This window comes from Squalius cephalus (genome assembly GCF_949319135.1).
Source record: "Squalius cephalus genome assembly, chromosome: 20".
Taxonomy (NCBI): domain Eukaryota; kingdom Metazoa; phylum Chordata; class Actinopteri; order Cypriniformes; family Leuciscidae; genus Squalius; species Squalius cephalus.
In genome coordinates this window covers 34,187,537-34,213,242 of record NC_137141.1, presented here as the reverse complement: position 1 = coordinate 34,213,242, position 25,706 = coordinate 34,187,537, and the positions used below count along the sequence as shown (strand labels likewise).

The 25,706-nt window shown below is 39.3% G+C and overlaps 2 protein-coding genes across 3 annotated transcripts in view; one reads left to right on the top strand and one right to left on the bottom strand.

Moving 5' to 3' along the window:
- Positions 1 to 263: 263 nt before the first annotated feature.
- Positions 264 to 4,064, bottom strand: zbtb42 (zinc finger and BTB domain containing 42). Of its 2 annotated transcripts, none has more exons than XM_079854096.1 (2): positions 3,931 to 4,064; positions 264 to 2,265 (listed from the first exon to the last, which is right to left on the bottom strand). In XM_079854096.1, exon 2 carries the CDS (start codon positions 2,248 to 2,250, stop codon positions 958 to 960), a length of 1,293 nt encoding a protein of 430 aa, XP_079710222.1. In that variant the 5' UTR covers positions 2,251 to 2,265; positions 3,931 to 4,064; the 3' UTR covers positions 264 to 957. The 2 variants fall into 2 exon arrangements, with proteins under 2 accessions (XP_079710222.1, XP_079710223.1); XM_079854097.1 differs by lacking the exon at positions 3,931 to 4,064 and adding an exon at positions 3,234 to 3,370.
- A 10,686-nt stretch (positions 4,065 to 14,750) lies between these two features.
- The window catches only part of akt1 (v-akt murine thymoma viral oncogene homolog 1), a 66,743-nt gene continuing 55,787 nt past the window's right edge, over positions 14,751 to 25,706 (top strand). Inside the window, exons 1-2 of the mRNA XM_079852561.1 lie at positions 14,751 to 14,893; positions 19,768 to 19,889. Of these exons, the coding sequence (XP_079708687.1) occupies positions 19,841 to 19,889 (49 nt within the window). The 5' untranslated portion in view covers positions 14,751 to 14,893; positions 19,768 to 19,840. The remainder of the gene's footprint in view (positions 14,894 to 19,767; positions 19,890 to 25,706) is intronic.

Here is a 25,706-nt window from a genome sequence, read left to right as displayed (position 1 = left end):
GGGTGTGAGTGAGTGTGTGTTTGAGAGTGTGTGTGTGTGATAGAGTGTGTACGTGTGTGTGTGTGTGTGTGTGTGAGAGAGAGAGAGTGCGTACGTGTGTTTGAGAGTGCGTGTGTGTGAGTGTGTGTGTGTTTGTGTGTGTGTTAGTGTGAGAGTGTGTGTGTCTGTTTGTTTATTTGTGTTTGTGTAAGGGTGTGAATGAGTGCTTGTGTGAGGGAGTGTGTGTGTGTGTGTGTGTGATTACGCACAAATGAATGAAAGTGTGTGTTTGTTTTTTTGTTTGTGTGTGTGTGTGTGTGTGTGTGTGTTAGTGTGAGAGTGTGTGTGTCTGTTTGTTTATTTGTGTTTGTGTAAGGGTGTGAATGAGTGCGTGTGTGAGGGAGTGTGTGTGTGTGTGTGTGTGTGTGTGTGTGTGTGTGTGTGTGTGTGTGTGTGTGATTACGCACAAATGAATGAAAGTGTGTGTTTGTTTTTTTGTGTTTGTGTATGAGTGTGTGTGTGAGAGTGTGTGTGTGTCTGTTTGTTTATTTGTGTTTGTGTAAGGGTGTGCATGAGTGCGTGTGTGAGGGAGTGTGTGTGTGAGGGAGTGTGTGTGTGTGTGTGTGTGTGTGTTTGTGATTACGCACAAATGAATGAAATCATCAACCATACAGTACATCTTCAAAACTCAATAATGGTCAAGTAATATGTGATAAATTACAGCAGATATGAAATCAAATCTTCTGGACGGAGCTGCATAACCATTTCATCAGTGCGTTGCATGTTCACACACACACACACACACACACACATATACATATGCATATGTATTTATATATGGTGAGTCTCAAAGTCCCAAGTGCATCAAATGTTTGATTGCCGGAGACACAATTGTGTCAATAAACAAACTTCTGCCGATTGCAAAACACCGGATGTTATATTATTATCATTATTATATTAAATGACAGCTCGCTTCTTTCATCCGATGGCCAGTGTTTTGACGAGTCCGCAGTGGAACTTGCGTATGTGCCGGTACAGATCTCCAGACTGTGTGAAGCGTCTCTCACACCACTTGCACGCGTGCGGTTTCTCGCGAGTGTGAACCACGGCGTGCCGACTCAGGTTGTGCGAGTACTGGAAGCTCTTCCCGCACTGTCCGCACGTGTACGGCTTCTCCCCGGAGTGTGTGCGCTCGTGTCGTTTGAGCGTGTACATGCAGGAGAAGGTCTTCCCGCACTGACCGCACGTGGGAACGGATCCGTCGGGAGAGAGTTTGGAGCGGACGCCGTCCTTCTCCCGGAAGTGAGCGCTGAGGTGCATCTGAAGCACGTGTGGGCTCGGGAAAACCTTACTGCACAACGGACACACACACACCTGCTGGCCTCCCGTCGGGAGAAGAATCCCGCTGGACGTGGAGATATCCGAAGACGCGAGATCGTCCTCGTCTTCGCCTTCGCTGTCTCCGAGCTGGCGCTCCGAACGCACGCGCAATCCCTCGTCCATCAGCTCGTCGTCCGCAGGGAGCAAACCGGACTTGTTTCCCGGGAAGAGTTCAGCGAACCCTGTCACCACTGAACTCCTGGCGTTATTCCCAAAGCGCTGGCTCTCCGGGCTCTCCGGATCACCGTCCTCCTGCTCTGACAGCAAGTCATGTTCATCTTTAACAAGTGTCTCGGTGTCCTGCTGCTGGCTGTCGAGGGCCAGCTGTCCCGAAACACACGCGTCGTCTCGGAGAGGCTTGAAAGACAAATCCAGCGCGCAATCCGTGTCATCCGACCTTTGGGAACTCCTGACATCCGCTTTTGTCTTTCCAGCTGTTCGGACACAAACCTCGGCCTCTGCTGACACATAATTGACACTTACAAGATCCGGGTGACCGTTCGCCTTCTGCCCGATCCCGTCGCACATCTCCTTATCCTTCAGTTTTCCCTTACACACCTTCACGATGTCGTACATGTGTAGATAGCTGGCGGCGGCTAGGACGTCCTCGACGGGAAGACTTCCCAACGCAAGCTTTCCTTCATACATGAATTCGAGAAGCAAACCGAAAGCCGGCGCCGTCACGATGTCGCTGTTTAAATGCACGAGGTCCCATTTTTCCGGCTGATCCCGGTAGAAGAGGTGGAAGAACATGCTGCACGAGGCCAGGACGGATCTGTGCGCTTTGAACCGGGCCGGTCCCACCAGAACGGTGCAGTCGCAGAGGAACCCTTGCTGTCTCTGCTGACTCAGGCACGCAAGCAACTGCCGGCTATGCTCTGGGAACTCCATTCTTATGCCGGGAACCTGCCGGAAAACAGGAAAAACTGGATGTTAAATAAACGCTGGGCAGCCATTCATAACGTGCAGACTTAACGACGGGCCGCTGGAGACAAACAAAAGTGGACACACGCGTTTTCAGTCGACGGAAAACTTCATCTCAAGCGCTGGAAATCACTTCTAATGCGACACACACTCACTCACACACAGACACACACACACACACACACACACACACACACACACTAAGGATCAGTTGGAGACCAGTTAGTTGAGCCAGATGATTTAACAAACCACTTCTAATGCAACACACACACACTCTCTCACACAGACACTCACTCACACACACACACACTCATGACAGACAGTAATGCCATAATGCATTAAAAACAAGTTGAAACAAACTAAAGTGGAGCCAACCTGCTGCAAACCAACCATTTTCAGTCTACAAAAAACTTTTATCTCAAGCACAGAAAATCACTTCTAATGCAACACACACTCTCTCTCTCTCTCTCTCTCTCTCACACACACACACGCACGCGCCATTGATGCCAGACAGAAGTAATGCCATAATGCATTAAAAATGAATTAAAATCAAGCTGTTTTTAATGCATGTCAGATGAACAGTCTACAAAGAAAATAACTTCTAATTCAACACATAAAAATTCGACATATTCAGCCATGATGCATTAAAAACAAGTTGCGACGAACAAAAAGTGGAGCCAACCTGCTGCAAACCAATCATTTCCAGTCCACAAACAACTTTTATCTCAAGCACAACACATAAAAAGTCGAATTATTCCGCGTTTAAAACATGTTGTGTTCACATTCAGCTGCGTTTATAAATGCGTGTCAAACGAACAGTGGAAGAAAACCCACTGAACACATTAAAAGCAAGTTGTGCTTCCAAGCTGTTTTCTTCATCACATCAGCTGTCAGAAACTGTCTAACAAACACAACCTGATGTTAAACTATAAGAAACAGCATCAGCTCACCCTCTTCTAGATCAGATCTCACACAGTTGATCTTCAGGTCGAGCTTTCCATCAAACCGCAGAGAATGAGAATAATCATCCAGACATGCGCAAACAGCAGCTCACATCTCCAAACACCAGCAAAACACGGACCAACATCTAAAACACGACATTCAATCAGAGAACAGAAGAGTTCAGAGCAGCAGAAGACTGAACGCAGACGATCGAGAGACGCGCGCGCGTGTGTGTGTGTGTGTGTGTGATCTGGTAGAGTCAGCTGCTCTGACATCAGCCTCAAATCTCCAGCTGTGTCTTTATGCCATATGTTCATCTGAGAAACCGCAAACTTCTCTGACTTTACGCTCTTTAACGCGTTGTGATATTAACGTGATATTCACAGACAGACGCGTCGCGCTGATATTAAAGTTTCTGACGCACGCACAAGCTCATGACGGGACACTTTTGTTTAAAACGAGCGTTAGAACAAGAGCGTTGCGCATTAGAGACACGACAGAGGAACTTTTACGCGTCTTTTCTCCTTCTTTAATCGTTTAATTCACACTTTACACGCAGATCGTTCACTGAACACACATCGTGAACGTCCGATGTGAAGCGCGGCAGCGGAACTCGCGGATCAAACGCGCGCGCGCAGATACAATGTTTCACACTGAATGCATGAAAGTCCATATTAAAACTCATAAATATATATCTATACTCACTGTCGCGTCATCAGAAGCACCCGCGCGCGCTCATGGTGTGAGTCCAGATGTTGGAGTCTCTGGGTCTATTCCTCGAGTCTCTCTGGTGCGCATGAAACACTCTGCGCTGCGCGTGTGTGTGTGTGTGTGTGTGTCAGGCAGGTTGTTAATGGTCCAGTCTCGCGATAACACCAGTGTACTGTACTTCAGGACAAACTCACACTGGGGCAGTAAGTAGCAGTGATCACTTAAAAGACAGCTGTGCCACTCAGTCTACATTTATAAAAGATCATTTGTGTATGTTTTTGATATAGGCTAATGCAAGTCATATATATATGCGAATTATTATTATAATTTTTTTTATTATTATTTATTAATGTATTATTTATATATTGTTGTCAAGTTAAAAAAAAAATCGAAATGTTCAACTTGGTCTTATAATCTTTTTTAAAGAATTTTTACATTTTGTTATTATTTTTTAGTTATTTATTAATATGTTAGCCTATTTATATATTGATTTCAAGTTTACATGAAAAAACTTGTTTTTCTACTGTTCTTAAGTTTTATTTAAGAAAAAAGTTTAAATATTTTTTTAGTAATTAATATATTATTTATATAGCCTATTGTTTTCAAGTTTAAATTAAAAAGTTTAAATGAAAACATATTCCAGATTTTCATCAACTTTTTTACTTTTTTTGTTACATTTTTAATTTATTAATATATTACTTATATATTATTTCCAAGTTTAAATGGAAAAAGATTTTCAATTTTTATATATATATATATATATATATATATATATATATACACACACACACACACATTTTGAGGGTTATTCACAAGTTACAATATCTGCATTAATTGTATATTCACTTATCTTTATGGGTTTTAGCTATGCATGCATTTAAATCTTGAGTTTTTTCAAACTTTTAAATATGACTCATAGCAGGTGCATTTTTCTTTCTCAGAACAGATTTCTTAGGTTACAACTCAAGCTGAAAATAAGAGACATTTGCAACATGTAAGTGTATAATTAGAAGCTGCCGTCCTCCAGCTCATTGTTGCTCTCACAGGTTTGTTGTGTGCTGAGAGAGAGTTTCTGGGATCTAATCGAAGATAATCCCGCTCCGAGCTGGAATGTCTTGGCACCGACTCGCCCTCGAGTCTCCCTGAAGTTACTCTGAGCTTTCATCTAAACTACAGTAAATGACAAGAGTGCTTTCTGAACTCACTGCTTTCCTATCGGTACATGTTATATTGTTCCACTAATAAGTCACTCACGTATACAGTGGGGTTCAAAAGACCAAGTTGAATATATGGGATAATAATATATTAATAAATCATAAAAAAATATTTTTAAAAATGATTTAAAAAGTTGAAAATCTGGGATTTAAAAATAAATAAATAATTAAACCGGTAAATAATATATTAATAATATATTAAGAAATTATCAAGAAATTAAATGTAAAAATGTAAAATAAAAAATAAAAATCTATAAGACCAAGTTTAAAATCTGGGTTTTTTTCTCATTTAAACCCGGAATTAATGTACTAATAATATATTAAGAAATAATTTCAAAATAAATGAAAATGTATTATTAAAAATCTAAGACCAAGTTGAAAATCGCTTTTTTTTATTTGTAAACAATATGTAAATAATTTATTAATAAATAATACAAAAATTAAAATGTAAAAATGTATTTTAAAAATTCTAAGATCAAGTTGAAAATCTGGTATTTTGTTCCTTTAAAATTAAAAACAATATAAATAATATATTAATAATAATTAAAAAAATTATTTATAAATGAATAAAGCCTCCTATTTTGTATTCTTTAAATCTCTGTGACTAATGAAATGTAAATGAGTGTCATTAATCACTCGCCTCTTTGTTCAGACGGTCAGATCTTCTTTCTTCCACTGAAGCTCAAGATGTTCTTTGGAGAGCATCATCTTCATCATCTTCATCATCATCAGGTTTAGCTCATGTCACTGAGACATTCTCAGTGCTCGTTTAACTACGGCTGATCACATCATTTGTAAAGGAAAACGACGTTGTATTCGTTTGGAACGATGCAAAAGACGGCAAACTCTCCTGACCATCTCCAGCCTGTAACCTTTGTTTCACAGCATGAAATGATTTGAATTTAAAGCATCTGCTAAAAGAATACATGCAAATGCAATTGCGCATTCACACATAGATGCAACAGAACACATAGTTCAGGGCTATTTGTAGGTCTGGTATATGAAGGTGTAGTTGCTCGTGAACACTGAGATCTGCAGCTGCTGAGCTTCTGGCCTCTGCAACTGTTCAACCTTTTGCTCAAACAGCTGTCGGACACTTTACAGACCATCTCCAGCTCCTCTGAAGGGGGGGTGGGGTGGGGTGGGTGTTTTACAGACCAGCTCCATCTCCTCTGAAGGGGGGGGGGGCTTTACAGACCATCTCCAGCTCCTCTGAAGGGGGGGTGGGGGGGGGGCTTTACAGACCAGCTCCATCTCCTCTGAAGGGGGGGTGGGGTGGGGTGGGTGTTTTACAGACCAGCTGGGGGGGGGGGGGGGGCTTTACAGACCATCTCCAGCTCCTCTGAAGGGGGGGGGGGGGGGGGGGGCTTTACAGACCATCTCCAGCTCCTCTGAAGGGGGGGTGGGGTGGGGTGGGTGTTTTACAGACCAGCTCCATCTCCTCTGAAGGGGGGGGGGGCTTTACAGACCATCTCCAGCTCCTCTGAAGGGGGGGTGGGGGGGGGGCTTTACAGACCAGCTCCATCTCCTCTGAAGGGGGGGTGGGGTGGGGTGGGTGTTTTACAGACCAGCTGGGGGGGGGGGGGGGGAGGGGGGGCTTTACAGACCATCTCCAGCTCCTCTGAAGGGGGGGGGGGGGGGGGGCTTTACAGACCATCTCCAGCTCCTCTGAAGGGGGGGGGGGGGGGGCTTTACAGACCATCTCCAGCTCCTCTGAAGGGGGGGGGGGGGGCTTTACAGACCATCTCCAGCTCCTCTGAAGGGGGGGTGGGGGGGGGGGCTTTACAGACCAGCTCCATCTCCTCTGAAGGGGGGGTGGGGTGGGGTGGGTGTTTTACAGACCAGCTGGGGGGGGGGGGGGGGGGGGAGGGGGGGCTTTACAGACCATCTCCAGCTCCTCTGAAGGGGGGGGGGGGGGGGGGCTTTACAGACCATCTCCAGCTCCTCTGAAGGGGGGGGGGGGGGGGCTTTACAGACCATCTCCAGCTCCTCTGAAGGGGGGGGGGGGGGGCTTTACAGACCATCTCCAGCTCCTCTGAAGGGAGGGGGGGGCTTTACAGACTTGACATTTAAACAGATAATACATACAATTATTAAATATATAAGCAAACAAAATAAAAGAAATAAAAAGAAAGGCAAAAAACATCTCTGTTCACAGTGACTTTATAATCTTATTTTCTTTATTTCCCTTCTATAGTTATGTGTAGATCTCACAATGAGACTAGTTTGATCTAATTAAACATATTTTGGTAACAATTTACAGTATAGGTCACATTTGTGAATGCAATAGCTAAAGCATGTATTTTCTTTGTTAATGTTATCTTACTATATTGTGCATTAACTATATTGGTAACACTTTACAATAAGGTTAATTAGTTAACATTAGTTAATGTATTAACTAACATGAACTAACAATGAGCAATACATTTGTTGCAGTATTTATTCATCTTTGTTAATGTTAATAAAAATACAGCTGTTCATTGTTTGTTCATGTTCGCTCACAGTGCATTAACTAATGTTAACTAATACAACCTTTGATTAACGTATTAGTAAATGTTGGAATTAATATTAACTAAGATGAATAAATGCTGTAGAAGTATTGTTCATTGTTAGTTCATGTTAATTAACTAATATTAAATAATGAACCTTGTTGTAAAGTGTTTCCACTATATTGTTAATACAACTTTTGATTTTAATAATGCATTAAAGGTTGCAATTAACTGAGATTAATAAATGCTGTAGACGTATTGTTCATTCTTAGTTCATGTTAACAAATGAAACCTTATTATAAAGTGTTACTCGTTTATTATCTGTTCATATATAAAGAAAAATCACAAATGCTATCTCTGTAATAACTCACTTTGTTTATTTTAGACAAAAAAAAAAAAAAGGAGTAATTTCTGTTTCTAGACAATGTGTCTAAATGATTTTGATTTAATCAGAGCTTTTGCACTTGCGCTGGAAATAAACTTGGTAATAATATGTAAATGATATATTAATAAATCATTTAAAAATAAATTAAACATTTTCCCCATTTAAACTGGGAAATAATATATTGATAATATATCAATAATTAATTTAAAAATAAATTAAAAATCAAAAATCTCATTTAAACTTAAAAATAATATATTAATAAAAAAATTATTTAAAAAGTAAAAAAAGAAAAAAAGTAAAAGTTGAAAATCTGGGATTTTTTTTAATCTCGAAAACAATATAGAAATAATACATTAATAAATCATTCATAAATAAATAAAAAAGACCAAGTTGAAAATCTGTTATTTTTTCCCATTTAAACTTAAAAATAGTATATTAATAAATGAATAATGTAAAAATGTAAAAATGTAAAAAAGAAAAAGAAAAAGTAAAACCAAGTTGAAAATCTGGGATTATATTTTCTAATTTAAACTTGAAAACAATATATAAATAAAATATTTAAAAAAAAAAATCATTTTAAAATTTATATTTTATATTTATATACCGGTAAAAAAACCCTAAGAGCAAGTTGGAAACGGAGTCCACAGAGACTGGAGCGGCTCTGGCTGTCTGGGCCACGATGTTCATCTGGAGACAGAAGCTGTTTCTGTCGGGCCCCTGAGTTTCATTCATGCGCTGCTGTAGTTTGTGAACGCAGTGTTTACGGGTGAGACAATGAGTGTTTGTGCAGCATGAGATCCAGCGTCTGAGAGCGTCAGAGTTTCTCACAGGACAGAGAGAGAGAGAGAGAGAGAGAGAGAGAGAGAGAGAGAGAGAGAGAGAGAGAGAGCGAGAGAGAAACTTTCCTCGTTTCTTTCTCTCCGTCTCATCAATGGCATTCCGACCCGAGCCTCTGTGACAGACAAAAGATCACATTCCTCTGCTGTCCACTGTCTCTCTCTCACACACACACACACACACACACACACACACACACACACACACACACACACACACACACACACACACACACACACACACACACACACACACAGAGAGAGAATATTGCATTTAAAACACTTTATTGATATGATTGTGTTTTCAATATTGCAAAAGCTTTATTCACAAAAACAACTAATGACAAGAAAAATAAATAACAACAAGAATGTATTACAATAAGGTGATAAGTAATGAATAATAAAAAAAAAATATCAAGACATTATTGAGACAAAAATACTGTAAGAAAAAAAAAGGAATTAAAAACACATTATAGTTTGTCAATTACTATGAGAAAAAAAATGCTCTCTCTCTCTCTCTCTCTCTCTCTCTCTCTCTCTCTCTCTCTCTCTCTCTACATATATATATATATACACACACACAAACATTAATTATTATTCATAAAAAAAATCATAATTTCTTGATAAATGTCTATTTTATTTATTTATTAAATAAAATATAATATTTGTATATATAATTCTTATATAAGAAATATACAATATAACAACAAATAACATTAAAAATGTATTACAATAAAGTAATGAAAAAAACGTTATGAAATTATGAAGACAAAATACTTTAATATTAAAAATAAAAATTGGAATTCAATAAAAACAGCATAGTTTGTCTATAACTTTATAAGAAATATAAATAAATAAATATATGTATATATGTATATATATACACACACACACGGCCACACACATATACTGTACATACTTACACATATCAATATATGAAAAAATATATATAAATATATTATTCATAATGTCTCGATAAAGGTCTATTTTATTTATCTATTAAATATAAAAATTTGAGCTGGGCAATGATTAATCGTGATTAATCGCATCCAAAATAAAAGTTTGTGTTTACATAATATATGTGTGTGTATTGTGTATAATTATTTTGGATATATAAATACACACATATGCATAATTTATATTATACATAAATATAAATATTTTATATATAAATAACATCTTTTTCTTAAATATATACCTGCATGTGTGTGTATTTATATAACAAAATAATTATACATAGTACACACACACATATTATGTAAACACAAACTTTTATTTTGGATGCGATTAATCGTTGCCCAGCACTAATAAAAATGTACATGTAATTTTGTGTAAATTCTTTACATCTGTATAACTCTCTCTCTCTCTGTCTCTCATGTTGTTCAGTGTTCTAGTGTTGTAGTGTTGTATTGTAGTGTTGTATTGTTGTAGTGTTGTAGTTTTGAGGTGTTGTAGTGTAGTATTGTGTGTTGTGGTGTAGTGTAGTTTTGTAGTGTTGTGGTGTAGTGTTGTGGTGTAGTGTTGTAGTGTTGTCGTGTTGTAGTGTTGTAGTTTTGAGGTGTTGTAGTGTTGTGGTGCTGTGGTGTTGTAGTTTTGAGGTGTTGTAGTGTCGTGGTGTTGTAGTGTTGTAGTTTTGAGGTGTTGTAGTGTTGTGGTGTTGTAGTGTTGTGGTGTTGTAGTGTTGTAGTTTTGAGGTGTTGTAGTGTAGTATTGTGTGTTGTGGTGTAGTGTAGTTTTGTAGTGTTGTGGTGTAGTGTTGTGGTGTAGTGTTGTAGTGTTGTCGTGTTGTAGTGTTGTAGTTTTGAGGTGTTGTAGTGTTGTCGTGTTGTAGTGTTGTAGTTTTGAGGTGTTGTAGTGTTGTGGTGTTGTAGTGCTGTAGTTTTGAGGTGTTGTAGTGTCGTGGTGTTGTAGTTTTGAGGTGTTGTAGTGTTGTGGTGTTGTAGTGTTGTAGTTTTGAGGTGTTGTAGTGTTGTGGTGTAGTGTTGTGGTGTTGTAGTTTTGTGGTGTAGTGTAGTGTTGTAGTGTTGTGGTGTTGTAGTTTTGAGGTGTTGTGGCATTGTGGTGTAGTGTAGTGGTGTGTGTTGTAATGTTGTAGTGTAGTGTTGTAGTGTAGTGTAGTGTAGTGTTGTTGTGGTGTTGTAGTGTTGTAGTTTTGAGGTGTTGTAGTGTTGTGGTGTGTGTTGTAGTGTTGTAGTTTTGAGGTGTTGTAGTGTAGTGTTGTAGTGTTGTGGTGTAGTGTTGTAGTGTAGTGTTGTATTGTTGTAGTGTTGTGGTGTAGTGTAGTGGTGTGTGTTGTAATGTTGTAGTGTAGTGGTGAAGTGTAGTGTTGTGGTGTGTGTTGTAGTGTTGTAGTTTTGAGGTGTTGTAGTGTAGTGTTGTGGTGTTGTAGTGTTGTGGTGTAGTGTTGTAGTGTAGTGTTGTATTGTTGTAGTGTTGTGGTGTAGTGTAGTGGTGTTGTGATGTAGTGTTGTAGTTTTGAGGTGTTGTAGTGTAGTGGTGTTGTGGTGTAGTGTTGTAGTTTTGAGGTGTTGTAGTGTAGTGTAGTGGTGTGTGGTAGTGGTGTAGTGTAGTGTTGTGGTGTAGTGTAGTAGTGTAGTGGTGTAGTGGTGTAGTGGTGTAGTGGTGTGGTGTGGTGTAGTGGTGTGGTGTAGTGTAGTGTAGTGTAGTGTAGTGTAGTGTAGTGTAGTGTAGTAGTGTAGTGTAGTGGTGTGTGGTAGTGGTGTAGTGTAGTGTTGTGGTGTAGTGTTGTAGTGTTGTGGTGTTGTAGTGTTGTAGTTTTGAAGTGTTGTAGTGTTGTAGTTTTGAGGTGTTGTAGTGTAGTGTAGTGGTGTGTGTTGTAATGTAGTGTAGTGGTGTGATGTGGTGTAGTGTAGTGTTGTAGTGTTGTGGTGCTGTGGTGTTGTAGTGTTGTAGTGTTGTGGTGTTGTAGTGTTGTAGTTTTGAGGTGTTGTAGTGTAGTGTAGTGTAGTGGTGTGTGTAAATTCTTTACATCTGTATAACTCTCTCTCTCTGTCTCTCATGTTGTTCAGTGTTCTAGTGTTGTAGTGTTGTATTGTAGTGTTGTATTGTTGTAGTGTTGTAGTTTTGAGGTGTTGTAGTGTAGTATTGTGTGTTGTGGTGTAGTGTAGTTTTGTAGTGTTGTGGTGTAGTGTTGTGGTGTAGTGTTGTAGTGTTGTCGTGTTGTAGTGTTGTAGTTTTGAGGTGTTGTAGTGTTGTCGTGTTGTAGTGTTGTAGTTTTGAGGTGTTGTAGTGTTGTGGTGTTGTAGTGCTGTAGTTTTGAGGTGTTGTAGTGTCGTGGTGTTGTAGTGTTGTAGTTTTGAGGTGTTGTAGTGTTGTGGTGTTGTAGTGTTGTAGTTTTGAGGTGTTGTAGTGTTGTGGTGTAGTGTTGTGGTGTAATGTTGTGGTGTTGTAGTTTTGTAGTGTAGTGTAGTGTTGTAGTTTTGAGGTGTTGTAGTGTGGTGTAGTGTTGTGGTGTTGTAGTTTTGTGGTGTAGTGTAGTGTTGTAGTGTTGTGGTGTTGTAGTTTTGAGGTGTTGTGGCATTGTGGTGTAGTGTAGTGGTGTGTGTTGTAATGTTGTAGTGTAGTGTTGTAGTGTAGTGTAGTGTAGTGTAGTGTTGTTGTGGTGTTGTAGTGTTGTAGTTTTGAGGTGTTGTAGTGTTGTGGTGTGTGTTGTAGTGTTGTAGTTTTGAGGTGTTGTAGTGTAGTGTTGTGGTGTTGTAGTGTTGTGGTGTAGTGTTGTAGTGTAGTGTTGTATTGTTGTAGTGTTGTGGTGTAGTGTAGTGGTGTGTGTTGTAACCTTGTAGTGTAGTGGTGAAGTGTAGTATTGTAGTGTAGTGTCGTTGTAGTGTTGCAGTGTAGTGGTGTGGTGTGGTGTGGTGTAGTGTTGTTGTAGTGTTGTAGTGTAGTGTTGTAGTGTTGTGGTGCTGTGGTGTTGTAGTGTTGTAGTTTTGAGGTGTTGTAGTGTTGTAGTTTTGAGGTGTTGTAGTGTAGTGGTGTAGTGTAGTGGTGTGTGTTGTAATGTTGTAGTGTAGTGGTGTGGTGTAGTGTAGTGTAGTGTTGTAGTGTTGTGGTGCTGTGGTGTTGTAGTGTTGTAGTTTTGAGATGTTGTAGTGGTGTAGTGTAGTGGTGTGTGTTGTAATGTTGTAGTGTAGTGGTGTGGTGTAGTGTAGTGTAGTGTAGTGTAGTGTTGTAGTGTTGTGGTGTTGTAGTGTTGTGGTGCTGTGGTGTTGTAGTGTTGTAGTTTTGAGGTGTTGTAGTGTAGTGTAGTGGTGTGTGTTGTAATGTTGTAGTGTAGTGTTTTGTTGTAGTGTATTGTTGTAGTGTAGTGTTGAGGTGTTGTAGTGTTGTTGTAGTGTTGCAGTGTTGTGGTGTTGTGATGTAGTGTTGTAGTTTTGAGGTGTTGTAGTGTAGTGGTGTTGTGGTGTAGTGTAGTGGTGTTGTGGTGTAGTGTTGTAGTTTTGAGGTGTTGTAGTGTAGTGTAGTGGTGTGTGGTAGTGGTGTAGTGTAGTGTTGTGGTGTAGTGTAGTAGTGTAGTGGTGTAGTGTAGTGTAGTGTAGTGTAGTGTAGTGTAGTGTAGTAGTGTAGTGTAGTGTAGTGGTGTAGTGGTGTAGTGTAGTGGTGTGGTGTAGTGGTGTAGTGTAGTGTTGTAGTTTTGAGGTGTTGTAGTGTAGTGTAGTGGTGTGTGGTAGTGGTGTAGTGTAGTGTTGTGGTGTAGTGTTGTAGTGTTGTGGTGTTGTAGTGTTGTAGTTTTGAAGTGTTGTAGTGTTGTAGTTCTGAGGTGTTGTAGTGTAGTGTAGTGGTGTGTGTTGTAATGTAGTGTAGTGGTGTGATGTGGTGTAGTGTAGTGTTGTAGTGTTGTGGTGCTGTGGTGTTGTAGTGTTGTAGTGTTGTGGTGTTGTAGTGTTGTGGTGTTGTAGTGTTGTAGTTTTGAGGTGTTGTAGTGTAGTGTAGTGGTGTGTGTTGTAATGTTGTAGTGTAGTGTTGTAGTGTAGTGTTGAGGTGTTGTAGTGTTGTTGTAGTGTTGCAGTGTTGTGGTGTTGTGGTGTGGTGTAGTGTTGTAGTTTTGAGGTGTTGTAGTGTAGTGCAGTGGTGTGTGGTAGTGGTGTAGTGTAGTGTTGTAGTGTTGTGGTGTTGTAGTGTAGTGTAGTAGTGTGTGTTGTAATGTTGTAGTGTTGCAGTGTTGTTGTTGTTGTTGTTGTTGTAGTGTTGCAGTGCTGTAGTGTTGTAATGTTGTAGTGTAGTGCAGTGTTGTAGTGTTGTTGTTGTTGTTGTTGTTGTTGTTGTTGTTGTAGTAGTGTTGTAGTTTTGAGGTGTTGTGTAGTGTTGTGGTGTTGTAGTGTTGTGGTGTAGTGTTGTAGTGTAGTGGTGTAGTGTAATGCTGTAGTGTAGTGTAGTGTTGTGGTGTAGTGTTGTTGTAGTTTTGTTGTAGTGTTGTAGTTTTGAGGTGTTGTGTAGTGTTGTAGTGTAGTGTAGTGTTGTAGTTTTGAGGTGTTGTGTAGTGTTGTAGTGTAGTGTAGTGTTGTAGTTTTGAGGTGTTGTAGTGTTGTAATGTAGTGTTGTGGTGTTGTAATGTTGTTGTGGTGTAGTGTTGTAATGTAGTGTTGTGGTGTTGTAATGTTGTTGTGGTGTAGTGTTGTAGTTTTGAGGTGTTGTAGTGTTGTGGTGTAGTGTTGTAGTGTAGTGTTGTGGTGTAGTGTTGTGGTGTTGTAGTGTAGTGTTGCAGTGTAGTGGTGTAGTGTAGTGGTGTAGTGTAGTGTAGTAGTGTTGTGGTGTTGTAGTGTAGTGTTGCAGTGTAGTGGTGTAGTGTAGTGTAGTAGTGTTGAGGTGTTGTAGTGTAGTGTTATGATGATACGGCGGGCTCTAGGACCCAGCGCGCGGCTCTCAGGGAAGTCTCTCTGGAGTCTCGCGCTGTGGGGAGGAGGAGGAGAGGACACGCTCGTGCTCATCTAAACACTTTTACCTGTTTTCTGTGGGATTAAAGTATCAGCCGAAGCAGCGAGCGATGCGCCGGAGCTCTCAGTGAGATCACTCTCGGTAAAGTCTCTCTCATTCACTTTAACGATGTGAGTTATTATCGGACAGTGAAGCTCTGAATAGGATGCGGTTATTTCTCTCTTCAGAGGCCTAAAATAAAACACTTTAACTCTAAAAATAAACGACTCCACGCGGGGTGAATGAAAGTACTGGTTTAGCTGCTGGTTAAAAACTGTAACCTCTAGTTTTTATTCGTTAATGCCTTCATTATGCATCTGTCAGTTGTTACTTTGTGTCACTTTAAGCGCGTGCACGCCCAGGCCCAGCCGTTACAATGTTACAATGTTTAAAAAAATTCGAATGTTACTAAAATTCGAACGTTACTATGTTTCTCTTTATTCTCCATAAATTCCAATGTCTCTACGTGACAGTCCTGCTGTGTTTACAAGCGACATGTGCTGAACAGACTGTGTGTCTGTGTCTCTGTCTTCCTGTTAATAATTTATCAGTGTAATCTCAGGTGATTGTGTTCGTGTCTGTAAGAGCTCGTACAGTGTTTACAGTAACAAACAAGTATCATGCTGTTTTTGATGTGTAAATGTACAATGGATGAATTTGATGAAATATTCTGCCATTTAATAATCAAAGTACCGCCACAGTACAGGGGTGTCAACATGTATATTCTCATTGAAGTATATCTGTCAGAAGTTGTTCGATGGACTGTCAAAAAGTCACGTGACTTGCTCAAGCAGCAGATGTTGTCACGGAAATGAGTGGATCATTCACTGTAAACACTGATTTGTGACTCCATCTAATCAGCATGGATCTGGTTTACTTCAGGCTTGTTTAGTCTTTGATTCTGGATTGTTTATGATGATGATAGGTTATTAAACACCACTCGAATTACTCATTCTACTTTCTTCATGCTTTCACCTTTTATAATTATAGTTAAGTAGGGATGCACCGATATGAAAATTTTCGCCGATACCGATAACCAATAATTCGTTATATTTGCAAGACGATAACCTATATATTGGCTGATAAACCTTAATCCAAATTTTTGCATAATTTTTGAGAGCCTGATTACAAAAACAAGTAATGACACAAACACAATTATAATATTCTCATTATAATGTTATGTAGCCGATATGACAGTTCATGTTGCACTGAACTGTAGTGATTTCAATCATATTTCAAGCAATTCAAAGCCATCATGTTGAACAGTGCGCATCTGAAGTGTCTCAGCTGAAGGACATAATACATTATTAATCAGCTTTAATATTTCGGCCAGATTTTCTCATCGGGCCGATAACGATAACATTATAAACGAACATATATCGGCCGATACTGATATCGTGGATCTCTAAACTTAAGCTAAAAAATCACACAAATGAAAGTATTGGAAATCATGAGACACAAATGAAAACTCTTGTTTTTGAGCTTCATGAGGATGCTTTGCACTTTTCCTTCACTTTCAACTTTAAAAAGTACACGTACAACATATATAGCACGTGAAACTGAGGCCTGGACCTCATGCGAACGCTAGTCTGTCCTCTGATGTGTGATGTGTGGGTGTATGAGGGATGAAGATGCTGGAGGAATGTTTAACATTCTTCTGCGGGACGGCTCTGAGTTCCTTCGGGTCCCGCTGACGCAGATCTGCCACCAGGAACACGCAGAATGTGAAGAATGCAGAAACTCAGACACAGTCGAGCGTATTGTGCGTTAGTGGTCGCGAATCGCCTGGGTTTAGACTCGCATCATATGACTGTCCTTGCCTCCGTGTTTTAGTCTGATTGGAGAGATTGCACTTCTACTCCAGATCCTGTGCACTAGACAGAACAAGACAGCAAGACGTCAGCAAAACCCCTAAAACTAAATATTAAACTCGGGACACAAGCTCAAGTGGTTTGGAGTTGCAGAGCTGCTTCTGCACTTTAGTCAATCATTCTATCCCTTAAAACTCATTTAAATGATACATTTAAATGTTTTTCCTTTGAAAAAAATGTCTTCATGCCTTAAAATATCTTGAATGTAACTCGACACCCTTGCCTCATTTAGTATGCGTGGTTCTATGAATATGCAAATTAGCCCCGCCTCCAGCTCAGAGATCCACTGGTTGATGATTACACGTTGATCTGATTGGTTACAAGGTCGTTTGTGACGTCAGAAACACCAGTGATTTCAAAGCGTGTTTTTGAGACTGTCTTTGCAGTTTTAAGGAGAAATACTCAGCAATGCTGTCGACTTATGAATTTACACATGGTTTGTCGTATTAAAAACACCACATAGACACATAAACAACATTAAAAGCTGTATTTTCATAACTGCTTGACCACATGCGTCTCATTTGCATTGAATAGGGCCTGATCTTACTAACAGTTCTGGAATTGTGAATGAGTTTAAACAGGGCGGGGCCTGAGAGATGAAGGGCCTCGGGCCCCGCAGATCATGTGACCCCTCAGCAGGTTATTGGGTTCATTCAGACGGCCGGTTCTGGCTGTATGCCACCCTCACGACTGTGTGTGTGTGTGTGTGTGTGTGTGTGTGTGTGTGTGTGTGTGTGTGCAGCAGTGGAAACACTCTGGTCTTGTTGAAAAGCACATGGGTTTGCAGCTCGCGGCCACAACTTCCTTCTGTCTTTATTTTATGAACCAAACATTTATATCACAGTTTAATGTATTCTAGAGATGCACCGATACGAAGATTTTGGCTGATACGATAACCGATAATATTTATATTCTAAAGCAGATAACCGATATATTCGCCGATTAATCTAAATCCAAATTTTCATATCATTTTTAAGAGCCTGATACAAAAACAAAAGTCTCACCATTAAAATCCATGTCATAAACACACAATTCTATTGTTCTTATTATGATTTCATGTAGCCGATATGACAGACTTGCACTGAACTGTATTTTCCTTTTTTGAAGTGATTTCAATCATATTTCAAGCAATTCAAAACCATCATGTTGAACAGTGCACATCTGAAGCGTCTCAGAAATAATACATTATTAATCAGCTTTAATATATCAGCCAAATTTTCTTATCGGGCCGATAACATTATAAATGAACATATATCGGCCGATATATCGTGCATCCCTAATGTATTTAAATTGCACATAAGGCATCAGCTTTTTAATGCTAAAATTATGTTTCTACTCCAATTCGTTGTTGAAATATAAACGTGGCTGTAGTAAATTGTTCTCATGACAGATTTATTGCATGCATTAATTAATGAAGACAAGTTAAAGATATAATGAACATGTAATGCATGCATTAATCAAAATGCTATTTTTCTGGCTAACCTTCGAGTTTATGGTCATTGAATGGCTTTAAACGTGACATTATTGTTCACATTACTTGAGACATGATTGATTTCAATAAGTTGTTCTGTATCTTTCAACACTCCTGATGTTCATTGATGTTTATTTGCTGCTGTAACTAGTAGTAAAGAGGAAGAGATGATCGGTTCATCTGTCACACACGTTAAAGAGCAGCAAAAACACTTTTATTGATTGTATTTCGGTATCATATTGAAAGAAAGCTTTGTTTCGCATCAAAAATAACAAAACTCAAAGCTCATTACTGAATGACAGGTGCGCTACAAATAATGTTTTGTTCATGAATTATTCAGCAAAGACTAAAAGATGTTGGTTATCAATGAGAAGTCGATGGTTACAGTCAAAACTCACGAAACGTCACTGTTTCGCCCGAAAGTGGAAATTCATTTTCGGGCAGATATTTTTGGTCACCTGATTATATGCCGTATATAATATCTATAAAGGAAGCTGCAAACGTATGTGATGCACAACACTAGGTTTTAGGCCAGTCAGGTGACTCCTTTACTGCGCCCCTATTGGTTCCTTTGCCTGAATAAATGAAGCAGGCAGTCACTGGTCAATTGTGTTTATTTATGATGTTGCCAAGCTTTAAACTCGACTTCCTGTCACACAGGAAGTGGTTTCTTCTGCAGTGAGTCTGATACTGCGACTCTTTATCTCTCTGATGAACGCCTGACAGTCGAGACCTGCAGACGGCAGCGTTTATTGTCGTGGATAGTGGATGGTTATAATAAATTGATGGCTGATCAACTTATTGAACGTCACAAGGAGCTTTTAAAAAGGAATATTATTAATAATACATTGAAATGTTTATTGAGCATTAATGCTTTTAATCATATTGTTGTTGCTGAAGTTTTATAAAGCAGTAAGTTGTGTGCTGGTTTTACCACAGTAAACAGACATATCCCTTAATTGCTTTAAGTTTAGCATATATTTGCATATGCATTTATTTGTTCAGAAATCCTGTTAATATTATTATAATGTGAATCATCTGTTTTCTATGTGAATATATAGTAAAGTGTAATTTATTCCTGTGATCAAAGCTGAATCTTCAGCATCATTACTCCAGTCTTCAGTGTCACATGATCCTTCAGAAATCACTCTAATATGTTAATGGTGCTCAATTATTATTATTATGAAAGTTGAAAACACTAAAAAAGTTTGAAAAAAGCATTTATTTGAAATATAGGCCATTTGTAACATTATAAATGTCTTTACTGTCACATTTAATCATTTATTGCATCATATTGCTGAATAAAAATATTAATTTCTGATCCCAAACTGACCACAAACTTCTAAAAGTGTATAATTCCCATTATAAATATCAGTCTTTCTGATTCATTTGAAGTTTCTACACATTTCATCGACTGTTAAAAACCTAAAAGTGTGTTCATTTTCATCAACCAAGCTGGAGTTTTAGAAATATGATCATGTTTCAGGGCTTAAATGTCTTTAGGCTTTTGCTTTAAGTGCATGTTTTTGTCTGTAAAGTGTTTCTGTGTGTATTGGGATGATCTGGTTTAGACGGCTGTACTTTCAGTGGTTTGAGAGTGAAACGGGTCTGATCTTCATCTCTTCTCCGCGCAGGAGACCGTGAGCACAGGTTTACGCTGGCCGGAGCGAAGGACTCGGATCGGGAAAGACTGACGGGCCGGAGAGCATGACGACAGACGGGGTGATCGTGAAGGAGGGATGGCTGCACAAGCGAGGTGTGTGTGTGTGTGTGAGGAGTGTGTGAGGAGTTGATCTGCTTTGATAACATACAGAACATGTTTCATCACCTCGAGGCAAATGAGAGAGGAAGAACAAATTACTGACAACATGCGAATGGAAGAGAGAACAGAGCATCACAACAGCTCAATAGGTTTCCCTTCAGGCTGTTTTTTTACACACACACACACACACACACACACAAACACGCACGCACTCACACGCGCACACACTCACTCACACGCACACTCGCACACACTCACTCACACACGCTCACTCACTCACGCAGGGTTGCCAACTCTCACGCATCTCGCGTGACAGTCACGCATTCAGCCTCAATCTCACGCTCTCACGCTCAACAAAGAAATCTCACGCAAAAATAGACATTCTTCTGTGCTGTATTTTTTTTTCACTCATGTGCACTAAATTTCAGAATTACTAACAATTCAGGCTCTTAACTACTGGATGGACCACTAGTTATGGCGCAAATTAGTTAAAAATCTCCCAGAACCTAGAGCGAGCACGCATGCGAGACAGAGACTGTCGTCCAAACCAACCGATAGCGCGCGCACGCACGGCAGAGAGGGAAAGTCAACTGCGCATTTTATCAGTTGCGGCGCCTTCATCTATAGGCTACACTGCAGCACGACGTATATTCACATCAAATGTTAACGCAGAGGAACGGGACACTGCAGTTCACAAAAGTTCATTATTTGCATGTGCTTTAAAGCCTTGCCGGTTAAACATGTCATTCGCTGCTGATGCGCTGTTCAAATATGCGCTTTATACTGAGCGCGTACACTCGACGCGCACATGCACTAAAAGCCTGGACTAAAAGTTATCTTTTGAGTCTTATATTTCGCTAATACTGTCAAATACAGACAATGTTTACATAAACAAAGTTGGTTATGTCTAAAGTGAAAGCAAACAGAGAAAATTAATTAAAATCTGCTTGTCATATACGTGTATATTAGACGCGTCGCGTGCAGTTCTTAAAGAGACAGTAGCCCTAATAATAAACATGCTGCCGCTTGTTCTTAAAGAGATAGTTCACCCAAAACCAAACAGTTGCTGGTCCCCATTGACATACATACCGGTAATAGGAAAAAAATATACTATGGAAGTCACAGGGGTACATCAACTGTTTGGTTACTGACATTCTTTCAAATAACGTTTATTTTCAACAGAAGAAAGAAACTTATTCAGGTTTAAAACAACTTAAGAGAGTAAATTATGACTTTTTGGGGGGAGAACTATGCCGTTAATGTTAATAAAACAACAAAACACACAGAGGAAATCATTCACTGCTCTTGACTGAGAACTTTAAGTCTGTTGTGTTTTATTTTCATATTTGTCCATTTAATTACTTTCTTCAATTCTACTGTTAAATACACCTATAGCTGAAAAAATAAAGCACTGTTTATTTCATTTGTATATTAAGTTGTGTATGTGTAATATGTATCTCTGTTCTTAATTTTTAATAACAAAGAAAATAGTGACAAAGATTTTATCTTCGCCACTTTGACCTAAATGTCTGCCATTCTTTTTTATTTTATATTTTGTTACCTATATTTTGTTATAAGGCTTTGTTTTTAAAATAGGGACATTAGTTTGGCTGTAATGCTCAGTCACATACAAAATAGTAAAACCAACATGAAAAAGAATCATGATAAAATTGTGATTTTTTTCTGAAAAAAACAAAAACAAAAATTGTGATATTATTGCCATATCGCCCACCCCAGGTGTAAAAAAGTGCCTAGATGTGCTTAGATGCTAAAAATGTGTTATTATTGATCATTATATCACACTACAATTAAACATAATGAAACATTCATTTGAATTGAAATTGTTTTATTAGCTTAGCTAATATTATTTATTAGCTTTTTCTAGAGATTGCAGTCATGCATGACATGGTGAAAAATGACTTGAAATAATACTGAAAATAGGTTAAGATGAATGTTAAAGGTGTGCCCCCTAAAAGCACAAGTGGCTCCTGCCTGCCCCCCCCCCGTCGGAGAAGTCTCACTCTGAGCTAAACTGAAAAGTTGGCAACCCTGCTCACGCACACACACACACACACTCACTCACTCACTAACACGAACATGCACGCTTGCTCACACACACACAAAAAAAACACACTCTCACTAAGACGAACACACATGCTCACACACACACACACTCACTCACTCACACACAAACACGCACACACTCACTCACACGCACACACACACACACACACACACACAAACACACGCACACACACACACACACACACACACACACACACACACACACACACACACACACACATGCACGCACACACACACACACACACACACACACACACATGCACGTACGCACACACACACAAACACGCACACACACACTGACTCACACATCCACAAACACACACACTCACTCACACACACATGCACACACACATACGCACACACATAGCATAAAGCTGACAAAGTTTATAAAGAATCAAAGATTGTTTGATTACCTCTGAATCTGGAGTTTCCCCTAAACTCTGTCGGAACGGCCCAAAGGAAAGAAGCGATTTTGAACTGAAACGAGTCGTCAGTAATTCAGTCTCTGTCATCTGACCAATCAGAGCAGAGCAGCTGTCAGAGAGGCGGAGCTTAGAGAGACTGAATCCTTGATCGAAGCGTTTCAGACACTGAGAGGAAAGAGCTGAAGCTGCAGTGCAGATTATGAGGACATATTTTACTCTCCCTCATGTTGTTGCAAACCCGTAATGCTTTCGTTCATCTTCAACACAAATTAAGATATTTTTGAGTAAATCTGAGAGCTGTCTCACTCCTTCATAGGCTTCTATGTAATCGATATCTGCCATCCCAGAAAAGTTAGTAAAGACATCGTTAAAATAGTCTGAGTGACTACAGTGGCTCAACCTTAAGTTTATCAAGCGACGAGAATACTTTCTGTGCGCAAATAACCCAAAAATAACGACTTTATTCAACTCTTAATTTTCCTCTGTGTTTCTCTGAGTGAGTTCACATAGTGTAACAGCGCAGCGCATCTGGGTTGTACGTTAGAACGGAGGCTCACTATTGGCCGACGCTGGTCATGTGTGTGAGGCTGGCCAATAGTGAGCCTCCGTTCTGACGCTGCGCTGTTACACTACGTGAACTCACTCAGAGAAACACAGAGGAAAATGAATAGGGGAATAAAGTCGTTATTTTTGTTTGTTTTTTGCACACAAAAAGTACTTCTGTCAGGACCACTACCGTCAAATACGATTGACAATTAGTATACAGTTTGGATTGGCGGTATGGTTCTGTTCTGGGCGAGAACTAGCCTAGCATGGATAAGAGCAGCAATTACCCTCCTCAGGGTAAACAGAACAGAACCAACATGAATGTTTGCAAATATATTTAATTCAAGATTTTAAAGTACAACTTAATTCAAGAATTTATCCTGATTCAAGGGGAATATACTTCCTACTTCCTACAGAGACTATACTTTCTACGCAGGCTAAAAGCGTTTGGAGTGAGTCAGAGAATCATGTATTTGTTTTACCAGTCTATTTTTGAGAGTTTGGTTAGATATGGTATTACTGCATAGTATGGTAATCTCTCTGTCCAATTAAAATCAAGATTAGGACGTTTGGTGCACACCGCCTTTAAAATTATAGGGGGTGAGGAGAGACGATCACCACAAGAGTTGTTCGATGCTTCAATTTTAAACCATGCCAGGAACATTGTTGGAGACGATACTCATATCCTGAATGCCAGTTTTAAATTATTACCATCAGGAAGGAGGTATAGGGTCTTGATGTGCAGGTCTAATCGACTGAAAAATTCCTTTGTTCCTACTGCAATCAAAGTGTTAAACAGATAAAATATTATGAATTGCCATTGTGTCTTCTATGTATCTAACTTCACTTACTTTCTATTTATTTTAATGTATGTTGTATTGTACGTATTGATTGCGATTATGTTTTATGTATTTAACTTGACTTATTTCTATTCGTTTTTAATGTATGTTGTTGTATGTATGAACTTTGCACGCTGTCCAAGACAAATTTCCCAGTGATGGGACTAATAAAGTATAAAGTAAAGTATAAAGTAAAGTAAAGGAATCAGAAGGTCAAATCGTGACTGACGAGAGGTGGAGCTGGGGAGGGAGGAGGGTAATCAGCTCCTGAGAAACGCGATCGCTGCTGATAATACTGAAGGAGCTTATATATGAATACAGTGATAGGCGTCGTATTCCTATAGGTAGATGTGGATCAGCTGAGAGTCACTGATGAGAGCTTGACTAACGTGACCCGCCAGAACTGACGCTACACTTGATTCTCGTCGCTTGATAAACTTAAGGTTGAGCCACTGTAGTCACTGGACTATTTTAACAATGTCTTTACTAACTTTCTGGGATGGCAGATCTCGATTACCTAGAAGCCTATGGAGGAGTGAGACAGCTCTCAGATTTACTCAAAAATATCTTAATTTGTGTTGAAGATGAACGAGAGTCTTACGGGGTTGGAACAACATGAGGGAGAGTAATTACTGACAGAGTTTTCATTTTTTAGGTGAACTATCCCTTTAAAGTGCAAATGACTGGTTCATCATTATGGTGGCTTGAAGCTTGGTTGCTGCTGGTTTGTGTTTCTACAGTCTATGGTTAGTTTAGTCGACTTTTGGGTTTTCAGGTGCTTTTTAGAAACATTTCTGAATGCTACCACAATTGTGGACATGCATGACGAATGAAATCGCATCACTTCCACTCTGCTAACCAGATCTGCTGTTTAGACACACACACACACAGCGGTGCGCGAGTGATGGCTTTAGCAGAAAACGGTGACGTCAGACGGGTGTCTGGTTAACCAGAACCGGAAACAGGGAGGAGGTGGCGAAGGGGAACAACCGTTATTTAGATCTCAGTGGCTGATACTGAAATATGTGAATGGAGGGTCTGCAGGGACGGGAAGTGTGTTTTCCACTCGGGCTCTTACTAGAAATAATGTCTGGGCTGACGTTCCAATTCCCCCCAGTTACACTCATATCATGATGTGGGGAAATCAAAAGCTAATTGTTTGTGCATTCAATTGATGTTTGTTTGATGTGTCTCTTTTCAAATAAAGTAGGAACTACATCTGATTCCTTCACTCTAAAAAAAAAAATGCTGGGTTGTTTTAACCCAATGTTGGGTCAAATATGGACAAACCCAAACGTTGGGTTAAAAATGTAATTGAAATATTTTCCTGTTTAAACCTGTTTTTTTGTTTGTTTTGTTTTTTTTAACTGTTGAATGGTACGGTATATCTACACAATATCTGAAAATGTCACAATGGAATCAAAAACTAAATATCAGATTTAAGGGCTTTAAACAGGTAAATATTTAAATTACATTTTTAACCCAATGTTTGGGTTTGTCCATATTTGACCCAACATTGGGTTAAAATGTAATTTAAATATTTACCTGTTTAAACCCCTTAAAGGAGAACTCCGGTCAATTTTAACATTGAGCTCATTTTTTTGTACATTTGGAGTGCTGTCAATACAGAGAACAACGACAAAAATCGGTGTTGCCTACACCGAGTTATTCTATTTTTAAAATTTGCACCCTGTTGACTTCAATGGGGCAAGTACTAAACCTGCTTTTAGCCTCTTAACATCCTTGATGTGTCATTACAAGTGCACAGAAAATGTGAGTGATTCCTTCTGAGTGAACACGAGTGAATCTGACTGCAGTAGATGTGAAAGATATGTATACAAATGATGTTATTTAAGCCAGCGCAAATACCTTTGTTTACATCCTGTTTTTCGGTTGAAGTCCAAAGTAGTCGATTG

Bases quoted from the DNA above. Each gene is read 5' to 3' on its own strand.
- zbtb42 (XM_079854096.1), bottom strand. From the start codon at position 2,250: ATGGAGTTCCCAGAGCATAGCCGGCAGTTGCTTGCGTGCCTGAGTCAG.